The following is a 13828-nucleotide window of genomic DNA, read 5'->3' on the forward strand; positions in this document are numbered from 1 at the left end:
CCCTCCAGGGGGCTCTGTTTGGTTACTTGCTTGGTCTAGCTGCTGATAGCTGCAGTGGTAGCGATGAGGTGCCTGGAGCTCAGAGCTGGAGTCATGAGGTTCCAGTGCACACGATGAACCTCTAGGTGTCACTCAGTATCCAGCTGTTCCAGCCGCACAAGGGGGCTGGGGAGTGATGTGGTGGTCCGGGGTCTGGGGCAGGGGGTGGGGGTGGGCTTGGGGCAGGGGATCTATAAGCCCTCCATGAAGCTCTCAGCACCTCTCTTTGTCTCTTCACAGTAGCTTTTTCCATCTGCCTCCACAGTTGTGTCTCCCACAGGCAGATCCCTTTCCTTTATTGTTTTGTGATTTTTGAGGAAAAGCTTTGTTTCCATTCGGCCAGTAAACAATGACATTTCTGATTTTAAGAGCAATGGCACCGCTCTTTCATTCTGGCCACATCTCTGAGAATTAGTCTGGGGATGCAACTAAATATCAATGTTGTTTTTCCCCCCCTTTTTTAAGCTGAGACCCTTGTCTGCAAAAGGGTCATTACAGATCTGTCTGTCTGTCTGTCTGTCTGTCTATCTATCTATCTATCTATCTATCTATCTATCTATCTATCTATCTATCTATCTATCTATCTATCTATCTATCTAACAAATTAATATTTACATTTGACAATCACCAATAAAAAATTAGCCATCAGAGGTTTGTGTACTGTTTTATTCGTCTACCCTCCTCTTCTCTTCACAATAAATCACAACAACAAGTGTCCAATAATTCAGTATCATACTCAGGTATACATATAATATTGACAGATAAAAAAGAATCACAATACAAAAGAGTTTTAAATATGCAGAATGTCAATCGCATGTCAAAGTTTTGATTCATCTTTTCTGGACTCAACATGCATTAAATTATAAAAATAGACTTTTGATTAAATTTATATACACTTTTTTTTTTTATAAATATAAGAATACAAATGTATTTTTAAAATACAAAGATAAATACAGTCACATAATGTACATTGTGTACCAAACAGCATTTACAAACTTATTTTTTTTGGATATTTAGCATTCACAAAACACAAACATTTCAGAAGAAATGCAACTTTAACGACAATTGCAGGTCTCACTTTTTTGTCTTTTTATTCTTACAAGAGTCACTTAGCTTCATTTCTTTTATGGTTACCCACAGTTTTGTTCTCCATAAAAGGAAAGAATGAGCATCCAGTAATAAATAAGAGGATGGGCCTTACGTCTGCCGGACATCCTGTAAGAGTTTGTTGATCTCAGCCACCAGCTCGCTGGCGTCCACCAGCTCATGCCGGCTGTCGCTGCGCTTGCCCTGAAGGTGGCTGAGCACCGAGTCAAAATCGTCCTCCTCATAGTTCTCTGGGATCTCCTCCATGGCTGGAAGCCATTTTGAAGAGGGCCCATTGAGTGTGGCTTGTACTGGGGGCTGGGCCAAAGAAGTCTGCACCAGTGATGGGCTGACCAGCCCGGTCAGGAGTGGGCTGCTGGTGGGTTTGGGGCTTTGGCCGCTGTTTTGGGGGCTGTTTTTAGGCGCCTGTGACCCTTTATGGTTGCTGCTCTGGCAGCTGAGCTTGGTGTTGGCTTTGAGGGTGTGGTAGCTGCCAACCTGGTGTTGCCCAGATGGGCCAATGCTACTTCCTGGATTTTGGAAGTGAGTATTCGCAGCCCAGGCTGCTACACCCTGCTGGTGAACTGAGGGACTGGGCTTTCCAGGTAGATGACCCCTCCGACGGTCTAAAGATCCCGTCATGGGAACGCCAACACCGCTCAAGCTAGTCCCCTTCTGGTTCTCATTGACCTGGACATAAGAATCCAGACCCTGCGGTAGCAACCTCTGGAACACGCTGCTCATCTCCGACAGCAGTGAGGTGGTCCCACACAGTTCTTCGTCTGTGGACTTGGAGCCCCCCTCCAGCCCGTCCTCTTCTGCACCATCTTCCCCACCCAGGTCTTTACCAAAGGTGGAAAAGCTCTGATTGCGAGCAGTGCAGGTGTCAGTGCAAGGCTGGGGGACCTTTTCCTGAGTGATGTCAGTGGCTTGATGGGCTTCCTCCCCAGGAATGTAGAGATTACTACGGTAGTCGGCAGAGGAAGAGGCAGGGCAGCCCAATGGGGGCATCCAGCACTGATCGGAATGGCCCAGAACTCGGCACTCCTCTGTGCAGAGCTTCATAGCTGCAACAAGGAAGATAAATCCTCATTAGTACACACTAGAAAGCTGATGCACAGGTGGATACTGGGGAAAAGTATGCGTTAACATTAAACTGTAGTTCATTCCATAAGAATCCAGACCTGGCTTTCTGCACAGCCAACAGGTAAAAGCTGGTAAAAAAATATGCATGGTTGAATATGCATATACTATATAGATGTTAATGGACAGCTTGTTTTCACACTGCCTATTGGAAGCCAGCACTGAGCTGATGATGGAACAGAAAAAAAGGGATCATCAGGGCAACAAGATGTGTTTCATGTGTCTACTGTCCGTGGCAGATAGTTAACTGCTGCTGGCGTTCTACTCTAAAGCTGTTGGGGACATTTTGAGTATTTTGTTTTTAGAAAATGTTGGTTATGCTGTTCAGTTTCAAGTACAACATGTCTGAGAATTCAAGAAACCGGAAGAATACTTTAAAGTCATTTTTAAAGTTAAAAAGTCATTCATATTTATTAATGCTAAAAGTCATGGTAAAGATGAACGTATCCTCTTAGCAGAAAATATGTCTTTGTCTGACTTTTCTTAAACAAAAAATAAAAGAATAATTAAAGTGCAGTCCAGAGTCTCAACTGCGTTGGGGAAAACAGGAACCATATGACATTATTTCATAATAGACTTCATTATTCTCTAATGTAATATAAGATACAGAGAATCATGTAAAGACAGCAGAACAGCTTCACTTAGAACTCCTCCACACTGGCTAAAGTCACACTTTACCCTTCATGATCTAGACTGTAGGATGAATCACAGAAAATTTGGAAACCTTCCATACATTAAAAAAACTTAATGACAAAGAAGATAACAAAATACCAATGATCAAGAAATATTAAATATCATAACATTCATTTTTTATTTCTTCACAGGAAATGGGGAAAACAATCTCTGTATTGAGAGATTTATATCCCTACAAAAAAATAAAATTTTACTTTTAGTGGGGCTAATTAACTGATAAAAACATATTTGATCACTTTATTAATATTCTGTATGTGTAAAATAAGGAACTATAAGTCCAATGTAAAAATCAAAGCTGAAAAAAGTCGGCCCCATGTCTTTTTTCATCTTGTTGATATTTCCCTGCCAGTTCTTAAGTGTTTTTTTCCCTGCTCTCTAAACATGGCAGAAATCTGCCCTAATTAGTCTGAAAGGCTCTCTGCAGGAGCTCAGCCTGCTACCTTCCAATGTATTTACCATGGAGAGACAATTCAGCAAGGCCGATCAATGCCTATTACACATTGAAAATAACTCCCTCTTTAAAAGCCCTGCATTTTCCCCTTTCATGTCACTCTTTTCAATATTAAATCTTCAAATAGAAAATCTCAGAAGAATAAATTAGACAAATCAAATATGCCAACTTAAAGCCTTCATTAAAGGAGTGCGCTGCTTTTCAGTCGTGCCATTGAGGGACTTCATTATCCCCTCATTAACATGAAAGGAACATTTATAATACATCTTAGAGCAGATGAAAAGTGCATTTGGGCGCACTGGAAGGAAAAAGAAAAAAACTGCGTAGGCAGAGACTGATTGGGTGCCCCGCTGATGAAAGGATGAAAATAAAAGATTTAACCCTAGTGATCTGTTTGTGAACATAAAAAGAAGAATGCATCAAGCAAAGTTTGCCTGAAAGCTTGGCTGTGACTGATTTATTTGCCAGCAAATCATTTGACAAGTTCATTCAAGCTGGCACAGCTAAATTGCAAAGACTGTAATTGTTTACTACCAATTACCAATTCTATTTATCTGAGCAGGCAAAAACAACAAAACAGCAAACTGATCTGTGAAGAAGATTAACTGGCAATAGAATCATTTTTTTTTAATTTTACCAAATAAGCCCAGCTGATGTGAATCAGAATTTTCTATCAGAATTGGAATTATTCTGCTACAACTTTACAGTATGTCCTTGATGTCATACAGACGTCTGGCTTTGTATGGGAAGTTTAAGAAAAGCAGAATGAACCTTAAAGTGATCTTAAGTGCTTTTCCTGTCTGCCTGAGTTTTTCTTTTTTCTTTTTTAGAGTCTAATGTTTTCTTTTTTTTTCACTGAAACTGTCAGCCGACATTTGAATCACATAGCCTCAGTCATTCATTGACCTCCTCCTCTGTGTGTGATAACTGTATTTTGCTTAAGTTTGATATCATACAAACTGATTTACTTAGTGTAGGTTCAGGCAAAGTATTTATATAATTTTATATAATGAAATCATTCCATAAGTCCATTTGTCGCTCAAAACATATTCATAGTATTTCAGTCACACACAAAAAAACAAAAAAACAACAACAAAGAAACCAAACTCAATATGCCATTTGAGATACATCCCAATTAAATTACGGTAAAATATCAGCAGGTGTGGTTGCCAGAATTTATCGTATTTATATTGTAAAATTCTGGCAACCACAGCTAGCGGTATTTTACCAAAGATTAGAAGAAAAACCACTAAAGAAACTGAACTGAACTATCCTTGATCAACAGTGATCAAAGCTCCAATTTTCTTTGGAAGGGGAGATGTTTAGAAACTAGAGTCAGCATAAAGTGAGACAGATGTGGAAAAAGTTATAAAAACACCTAGAATGTTGCGATTTTCAATCATTTCTGGAGATTCAGTCAACACATGCACCACAAACAAGAGTTTTTATAAATCTTTAGGTGTCGACAGGTGGTGCGAAGCAGCAAAATATATAAATTTAGCAAAATATCTGTTAGTTTGATCAGGGCCAGAAGTGAAGGTGAGCAAAGACTGATAACTCCGTCAAAACATGCTATATCAGGCTAGTTATTTTCAATATCCTCTCACTCCATGAAGAAAGTAAGACAGTAGTCAGTTAAATCCTGCATAGAGACCAAAAAATGCATTGAAAAATCTCCTACGTCTACCAGAACTCCAGTGTTTGCCACATTTAGCAGTCTGCAGAGGTCCTCAAACCCAGTCATAATTGTAAAGAGGAAACTAAATGCTGCTCAGAATCCTCCACCATGCAGTGAACGTGGGGGCAGGAGGTGGGCCCAGTCTGCATATAGAGAAAGGTGAGCTTTGAGTTGCAATTATGTTCTTCAGGCCCTAATCATGAGCACTACTTAGATCTGACTCCATAGCAACTATTTGCCACATGGCAATTAAATGGCTCCTTTTCATCAGGGAAGCAGGAGAGGTTCAGATTCAATGGGTGAAAGTGAAAGCTTGAAGGAAGGAAAAAAAGAAATTGACTAACGAGCTGAGCTCCTCCACACAGCTGTAAAGGAGGGGAGATGGGGAAGGAGGTGTTAGCGATGAGACTCTCTGCCCGTCTGCAGAGACTTTAATTGGGATGTATCTCAAATGGCATATCGAGTGATGGCTGTGTGGGAAGCTGGCTGGATGGGTAGAGGCACCAGCACTGGGAGAAAACGGATGGGGAAATAAAAGAAGATGCTCTGTAACTTCGGTAACGTCTGCTGAGACAGGAGACAGACGGAGGAATTTTGGAGGAAGTGACTAATTGTGTCCTTCACAACTAGTCTGCACAGGCTGGCATATATGTGATGCTTAGGAGCTCAGCATTTCAAAGTCAGCCAGGACACTCAACAAGTGTTCCAAGTTCTTACTTGTTAACTGGGCAGTAGCGAGGATGGGAAGTCCATGCAGTGTGACAGCACAGAGAAGCAATAGTTGGCTGTAATGGAGGATCACTAGAGATGTTTGGAAAGATATCTTAAAAACTTAGTGACAGTGAGGATAGATGTGCATACACCAGCAGTCACCACCTTCCAAGGCAAAAGCAGTTCGTGCAGAACAATCAGTCCAGCTCAATGTGAGACATTTTTTCAGTGTAGGGTTTTCACCTTGCTCTAACTTCTTTACCATTCACTGAGTTAGAATCATCATCCTAACAGTACACACTTTGCAATATAGTTGAAAACTGATGCTTTAATAGAAAAACAAAGCTGTTAGTCAGCATAAATGAGTTATTAAATGCCAAATAGTTATACTGATTATATGGAGTTGTTTAGAAAAGATGCACAAGCCTTTCTGACACTGTACATCTACAGCTTGGTACCAAAACATTACAGTGATTATAGCTCTTTGAGACAGCATTGGCTTCTGGTTAAACAAACACTAAAGTCTGGAAATGATCTGATGACGATGCATCTTTAGACAAAATAAACTGTGTTTTGTCTCCCTTCTCTGTTGCATTAGATCAGAGCAAATGCTGCAATGCAACATCTCAGGTCTACTATTACAGAGGCCATTTTCTATAGAGGCTGAAGAGGCCCCATTTTAATCTCCATTTGCATTTCTTTGCTGGTCTTCAGTGGGTGTGTGATTTTAAGTATTCTTTTGTGATGATTACAGCTGGCTCAATTTGAGAGGAAAAGAGGAAAATACTCATGTACTAGGGTAGTGCCTTATCGCGGTAAAAGTAGTTTAAAAACTAAACCTCTAAACACTGACAGATATTACTTCAATGGCGATGTCGATGACATGCAATTTGCTGTTGAACAATTTGAAAAATTTCTTTTTATATTAATAAAGAGGCAGTATAAATATAACAGGGAAAATATTAGAAAGAAACAAAGTACAAGTGACAAAATAAGTTAATCTGGAAAATATATCTTCTATTCTGGTGATAGTTTATAAAAGAAAGCAGAACAAAGCTGTTTTGAAGTTACATATTTGTTTGGTCAAATGCAATAAGAAAATAAATAGATAATAAAAGCAGAAAGTGTGGAATATCATCTGTGATATCGTCATTAAGGTATTAAAAAGTATATATATTGTTATATAATTTTTTGGCAATATCACCCACCCCTGTTATGTACCAACACAATGACAAAGGACCGACACAGCTAGAGACAGCAGAAAACAAATTAACATAGTCAGGAATAAACTTCAGAGATGAGACATGCCAAAGAACTGAAGGAGACATTAGAGCTGCAGAATATTAGGAAAAGATGAAAGAGCCATATTTTTGTTGGATGTTGAAATGACATCACATGATTAGGTTTACAAATCACTCCTTTGAGCTCATGTTTTGTCAGAAGGCTGAGTCTGTCACTAGAATGAGGACGACTGTGATTCAATATATTGTACAGCTCTAGAAATTGTAATAATTTTGCTGAACTTGTCTGATGGTCTCCAGATGGGGTTACTACCTCTAACTATATGTAGAAGTCATGGGAAACAGAGAATTTCCAATTTCAAGCCTACATTAGGAAATGAGGGGTAGAGTTCTGGGATGGAGTGAATGCACCCAGGGGTGAAGAGTGAGACAGTAGGGAAGTTGCGGGTTGTGGACAGGGTTGTACCTGCATGCGAACAGTGCTGGCCATCGGGGAAATATAGCTCAGTAAAGGCCTCACCAAGGAGCCTGTCGACGGGCGACTCCCTTCCTGGTTCGTAGTCACTGTCACCAGCTTCGCTGTCTCCACGACCGCTGTCCTTCAGACTGAACTTATCCATCTCATTGAGAGCATATCTGCACAGTCACAATAAGATTTGATGCATTAATCACAGATTGTAACACTATCATGACTATTGGGGGGGAAACATGTTACTGATGGATCATAAAGTTCACAGAGGCAGACTGTGCTCTGCATAAGGGGTTTAGCATAAAATTATGGAAATTTCAAGTTGTGGAGCAAACAGCTTTGATCCAGGCCAAAAAATCCTTACTGGTTATGGATAAAGGAAGTATGTGAAAGCATTGACGTCAAAAAGTAATCCATTTCTGCCCAAGTCTGACACCAAAGGCTTTCAGAACATAATGTTGCATGTACATTACCTGTAGCTCCTAGTGTATTTGTTGCCTCTGAAACTTGGTCGTGGCTGGTACTGGCCCTGATGGAGCATGGACAGAAGCTGTGAGACTTGCTACAATCCCAAAAGAAACAAAAAAGACAAAAGACAAAAATAAAAAGAAAAATGAAGAGGGGGAAATGAATGGATTCCACAAGCAAGACCACAAGACAATGTTGGGTTTGTGGTGGGAGTGCATTGAGGGGAAGGGCTACACGCTGAGGTGACATGACATTGTGATTTGACCCTGAAATGATGATTGACAAAAACATGAGGGGGACGACTGTGAGTAACAAAATATGGAAGTAAGGAACAAAACTCAGAACAGAGACTGCATATAGAACAAAGAAATGGTCAGTGTATCACATCCTGCATCAATTTTCTCTTTCTGTTGTTGATGGTGAATACAAACAAGTTCTGTTATTTTTGCTTGAGCTAAATCTGTAAAGAATGAGGCCAAAGTAATAAAAAAGCGGTTGTCTTACCTCAACAGGAGGTGTGGCATGGGCTAGCTCTAAGGCAAAGTTCTCAGCCACGTGATTGGAGGAGATAGTCACTAGGCTGTTGAGAGACTGCCGACTATGATGGCTATGCCTGCTCCCCAGAGTGCCTCTCTCAGGAGTTGGGGAAGGCAAGGGAGATTGTGGGTGAGACCGAACGGGTAAGGTTCCGTTGACAGTGGGTACCAAGGTAATGTCTGCCTTGTGGATCTGCCTGGCAGGTTTCTTAGGATGGTTCTGGTAACTGTTCTCAGCCACACGGCAATTATAGTTGTGCCTGGGGTCTTTTTTCTCACGGCTGCAGCGGGCAGTTGCAAACATCACCATCACAACTAGCAGCAGAGCACAAACAGCACCGAGAGAAATGATGACAATGAGGGAGAGATCCAGCGAGGCCTGGCTGGATCCAGTGGGATAAAGAGGAGGGAGGATGTCCATGTTTTCCTGCAGGGAGAGCTTGAAGAGGGCTCCTGTGGTTAGCCGACTGGTTCCTCTGTCCTGTACCTCAATCCTAATCTCCATCACATCCCGAGGGGCCTGCTCCAGGCTGGCATTGGTTCTAAGCTCACACCGCCGGGCATCCATCACAAACAACCCGTCTTCATTACCCCCAACAATAGAACAGCTCACCTCTCCATTAGCACCAGAGTCCCAGTCTGTGATTTTCAGAGTACTGATCAGCTGACCAGGTGATGCGTACTTCCACACTGGAAGCTCAGCTGTGTGGTTCCGGAGAGAAGGAGAGTGGATGATGGGTGGGTTGTCATTTTCATCCAGAACGGTGAGGAGGACAGTGGTGTTGGCTGACAGTGCAGGGTTCCCACCGTCACGAGCTTGGACAGTGAAGGCAACACGGCCGACGTCCTCGTGATCAAAGCTGCGTAAGGCATAGATGGCCCCATTGGAAGGATCAATGGTGACATAGGTAGAAATGGGGCTCGCTTGGATCACAGCATCTATAATGGTGTATGTGACCTGACCGTTGGTGCCCAGATCTGGATCTGAGGCCACCACAGTCATTAAGTATGCTCCAGGTGAGTTATTTTCAGATTTAAAAACCTCATAGCGACTTTTCTCAAAATGTGGGGGGTTATCGTTTTCATCCAGCACCTGAACAGTGAAATGCTTGATGGTAGAAAGGCTGGGGGAGCCCTTGTCTTCAGCCATGACAGTCAAGCTGTATTCTGACCTCTTTTCCCTGTCCAACGACACATTGGTTAAGATCATGTAGTTCTTCTCATGGGTCTTCTGGAGCCTGAAGTGTCCATGACCATGCAGCCTGCAAACCACTTCCCCATTGAGGCCAGCATCCATATCATCAACACGTACCAGAGCTATGAATGTGTCCACAGGGGCCCCCTCTGAAATGTAGGCGACCTCCTCTTTGCCTGGAGTCATCAGATTGATGCTTATCTCTGGTTTGTTGTCATTCACATCAACTATTTTCACCACAATTTTGCAAAGTCCAGGGATCGAATTAGGGCCCATGTCCTGGGCTTGGACATCCAGCTCATAGGAAGCAGTGGTTTCATAGTCCACTTTCTTGATGAGAGTGATATGGCCATTTTCTGGATTTATTTTAAATGTTTCCAAAATCTTTGGCGAAACGTGGCTGCTGAAAGAGTAAACTATTTTCCCATTTGTACCCTCATCTGGGTCTGTGGCGTTTAAGTCAATGATCAGAGTCCCAAGAGGAGAGTTTTCCAGCAAATTGATGACATAAGCTTGCTCATCAAACGCCGGGCTGTTGTCGTTGGAATCTGAGATGCTTATCTTGAGTAAAGTGGATCCTGATTTGGGGGGTACGCCATTATCTGAAGCAGTGAGCTGCAGCTGGTAGCTGGACTGCACCTCACGGTCCAGTTCCCTCATCACCACCAGTTCTGCGTACTTGGCGCCGTCCGTCCTGGTCCTCACGTCTATTTTGAAGAAGTTGTTGGGCGTCAGAGAGTAGGTGTGCAGGGAGTTCTCTCCCACGTCTGCGTCCACTGCGCCGTCCAGCGGGATGCGCGTCCCAACTGATGCGCTCTCTGAAATCTCGATGGGGACTATGGCGCGGGAGAAGTGCGGGGAATTGTCGTTAATGTCCAGCACCTCCACCTCCACGTGAAACAGCTGCAAGTACTCCGTGGGCAGCGTGACCACGTCGAATTCGATCGAGCAGTTTAAGTTTTTTTCGCAGAGCTTCTCACGATCGATTTTGGTGCCAATGCTGATCTCCCCGTCCTCCTCCCGGACGGACAGTAATTGCGTGCTGCCCCGCTGCATTGCGCGGAACCGAAAGCTCAGGGAATTCGGGAGTTTGGACAAAACCCCGGCAACATCTTCCTTTAGCCGTGCAATAACTGTCCCCACTCTCTGCTCCTCGTAAACTTTGTATTTAAGAGTCTTACCGGTGGAGCCTTGGAGAAGAGCCACCAGAAGCAGCAGCAGCGTCAGTGGAACCGTGGAGTGGACATTTCCTTTGGCTTGAATCATTTTTGGCCCCGTCTTCCGTAGTCACACTGTTGTGAATACTTTCACGAAGATGGGGAAATCAGGGGAATGGAGGAGGGGGGGGGGGGACGGTAAAAAAAAAAAACGATGTCACCTCAGAAGTCTGGCATCTTAAGTCCTCTGTTGCTGCGCAATGGCGAGAGAAAAAAACTAAACTAAACTCCAACACATTTCAGGAGAAAAATATAAATAGATAAATTAGAGTAGGTGATTTTAGAGCGCCGGATCACTGAAGTCTCCTTGAAGAGTGAACTCTTGTCTGGGTCTACAGATGTCCATCCGGCTCCTCTGTGCGCGCTGATGGATGAGTGAGAGTGCGTGTCTGAGCAAAGAAAGGCGCAGCTTTTTCCCAGTCTGCATGTGACCGTGAGAGAGAGACAGAGAGCAAGAGAGAAGTGGAGGGGTGAGGGAGGAGGGTGAAGTCTGCCCTGTCGCCGCTCCTCGGATCCTTTCTCTCTCTATGCGCCCGCCCCGCACCCATCTGCCTTCCCCCCTTTTCTTTTTCCACACACAGCACCCCTCCTTCCCTAATTCGCTAGAATGTCCTCCTTAAGGCAGCACAGGAGGGATTATTCATGGGAGCCCCGTCCACCTCTCTTTTCCACCCTCCCACTGACATGGAAGACACCCCTGAATTGAAAGTGTGCCACAACAATGGAGCAGAAAAGAATTTATTCCGGGCTCTGCTATTTTAACACAGCCGACACTGACCCTGACAGACTTACATTGTTCAGAACGTGTGCCAACTCGGATTCTTCTCTATGTGTGCCTAAACTGCAGACTTGCTGCGCTCACAAGGAAGAAAAGAGGAAGGTGCCAATCATTTCGTATTTAAAAGTTGGAAAAATCATTGAGGCTTTCAGCATTATCTCATCTCTTTGGTTTCCATGCAACTTTCAGGATTTTGCTCATCGGACATCCTTGCTTAAAGCGAGCTCACGGTGCGCAGTTACGCACGAGATACACTGCGTCATTATTCATAACATAATATAGACATTATTTACATGAACTACTGATACTATATCAAGTCTTTCTGTCGCTTAGGTCGCTTTGTGGTTACAGTTTTTACAAAAATTAAATTACAAAAGTTATTTCAGCATAAAACAATGTTTTAGACAATTTACATGACTTTCTTCAAATCCACAGTCTTAGTTTGGTAAAATTGTCTTTGATTCAAACAATTTAGGTGTCCATCCACAATCTTGTGGCAGGTTTCCTAGTATTTTGGCCGGTTCCTCCTGTGACTAAGCCACAGTGATTTTTCCTACAAAAACGTCTCTAGGCTGAGATCAGAACATGGAGACGCCAATTCTAAGCATTACCTTCACTGTCAGTAAGCTACTCTGTCACGTTTTCATTTTTTTTATCATCCATTTTAAAGACCCAAAACTTTAACTTCCTGGCTTTTGACTTCAAATGTTGCTTCCATGTTTCCACATCATGTCCTGCCTCATCTAATTGATTCTGTCCACTGGAGTTTCTTCAGACCAAGTCATATTTCTAGAAAATCTAAGGTGTTTGTCTCTGAGATTATCTTCAAGCTGTAATCTGATCCTTTATATTGGTTTTGGAATATTAGTTTAATCTTTTCTGAGTGGCCTTGACAACGGAACTTATTTTCCTTTAAAAACGTCTTCAGATTTTTACACAATAGAAAGAGATACATCAACAGGAACAAGCACGCTAATTTGCTAAAGTTTCTTAAATTCTATTATTCATCCCCATTTTATTACTTAAAAAAGTCTTAAACTACATTCAGTGTAATTTTGAAAGCTAAATTAAACCAAGAGCTTTTCAGGAGATCGGTGAAGTATATCATTGATGTTGGTGAAATGAGGTATGAGATACAGAAAATATCTTTCATCAGTCAGACTTCGTTCTTAGTTCCGGTTTGCTAAATTTGGTGTCAGAGACAAAAAAATGTTTGAAGCAGATTTTTTTTTTTCAAATAAATATTCAGACATTTTCCAAAATCTGCAGTTGGCTTGTGAAAACAAACAAAAAAAAAAAAAACATGCAAGCTAGGAAAGTAGTTAAGGTGAAAATATAATACTATTTTTAAACCAGCATATTCTTACTGTTTAAATGCAAATCAAATGGCAGAGAGAGAATATGTGACAGATTTGGCATATGAGGATGCAGCAATACTTTCAGGCTAAATTGGATTGTCAGAACCTTTAAGGCTGAGGTAATGACCGGTGCTCTGACCCCACCTATCTGACCCCACCCCTCCTTCTCATGGCCTTCGCTGCATAACAATGTTTTGTGGAAGCCTTCTATGCTGATCAGCCTGCAGAGAGCAAACAAGTGGGCGAGCAGCGCTTTATGAAAGCAGCACCAGGCCATCTGGCCCGAGCCTCAGACAACCCAAACCTACAATTATCATCTATCATGACCCCATCAGACCCACCCGGCCGACAGCCAGCCAGGGAGAATTAGCTCCAGCCCATGATAGACAAAACCTAACACTCTCCTCTTGCTGCCTTGAAAAATAATTAAAGTTCAACTAATGAAAGCAGTCGGGGAGGCATTTTTAGCAAGTTTTATGAATCTGGGAGGCACACTGTTGTTAAGTAATCATTAAAGTGCAGCTGCTAAAGCTGGTGAATATTATACATTATTAGACATTAATTTGTCCAAAAGCAAAATTATTCTCTGATAGCAGAAAATCATTCAGGGTGAATACAGACGGTGCCCAGAAACACTTTCCAGAAGCTTCATCTGGAGCTGAAAGCCTGAAGGGGAATCTAGATCATGAGGCCGACGGACGTACCGTTTGTTTCCACACAACAAATGATCTTCCTACGGACGGGCCTCTGTGATGGATTTTATCT

At 42.4% G+C, this 13828-nt stretch overlaps 1 protein-coding gene across 3 annotated transcripts; it reads right to left on the reverse strand.

Annotated features, from left to right (window-relative positions):
• Positions 1 to 687: 687 nt before the first annotated feature.
• On the reverse strand, positions 688 to 11431 carry pcdh18b (protocadherin 18b). 3 transcript variants are annotated; one of them, XM_028032341.1, is made up of 4 exons: positions 8484 to 11431; positions 7985 to 8040; positions 7509 to 7678; positions 688 to 2192 (listed from the first exon to the last, which is right to left on the reverse strand). In XM_028032341.1, exons 1-4 carry the CDS (start codon positions 10974 to 10976, stop codon positions 1237 to 1239), a joined length of 3675 nt encoding a protein of 1224 aa, XP_027888142.1. In that variant the 5' UTR covers positions 10977 to 11431; the 3' UTR covers positions 688 to 1236. The 3 variants fall into 3 exon arrangements, with proteins under 3 accessions (XP_027888142.1, XP_027888144.1, XP_027888141.1); XM_028032343.1 differs by having other exon boundaries at positions 7563 to 7678; positions 7985 to 8073; XM_028032340.1 differs by having other exon boundaries at positions 7985 to 8073.
• Between the last annotated feature and the right edge of the window lie 2397 nt (positions 11432 to 13828).

This window comes from Xiphophorus couchianus, chromosome 11 (assembly GCF_001444195.1).
Source record: "Xiphophorus couchianus chromosome 11, X_couchianus-1.0, whole genome shotgun sequence".
NCBI lineage: Eukaryota > Metazoa > Chordata > Actinopteri > Cyprinodontiformes > Poeciliidae > Xiphophorus > Xiphophorus couchianus.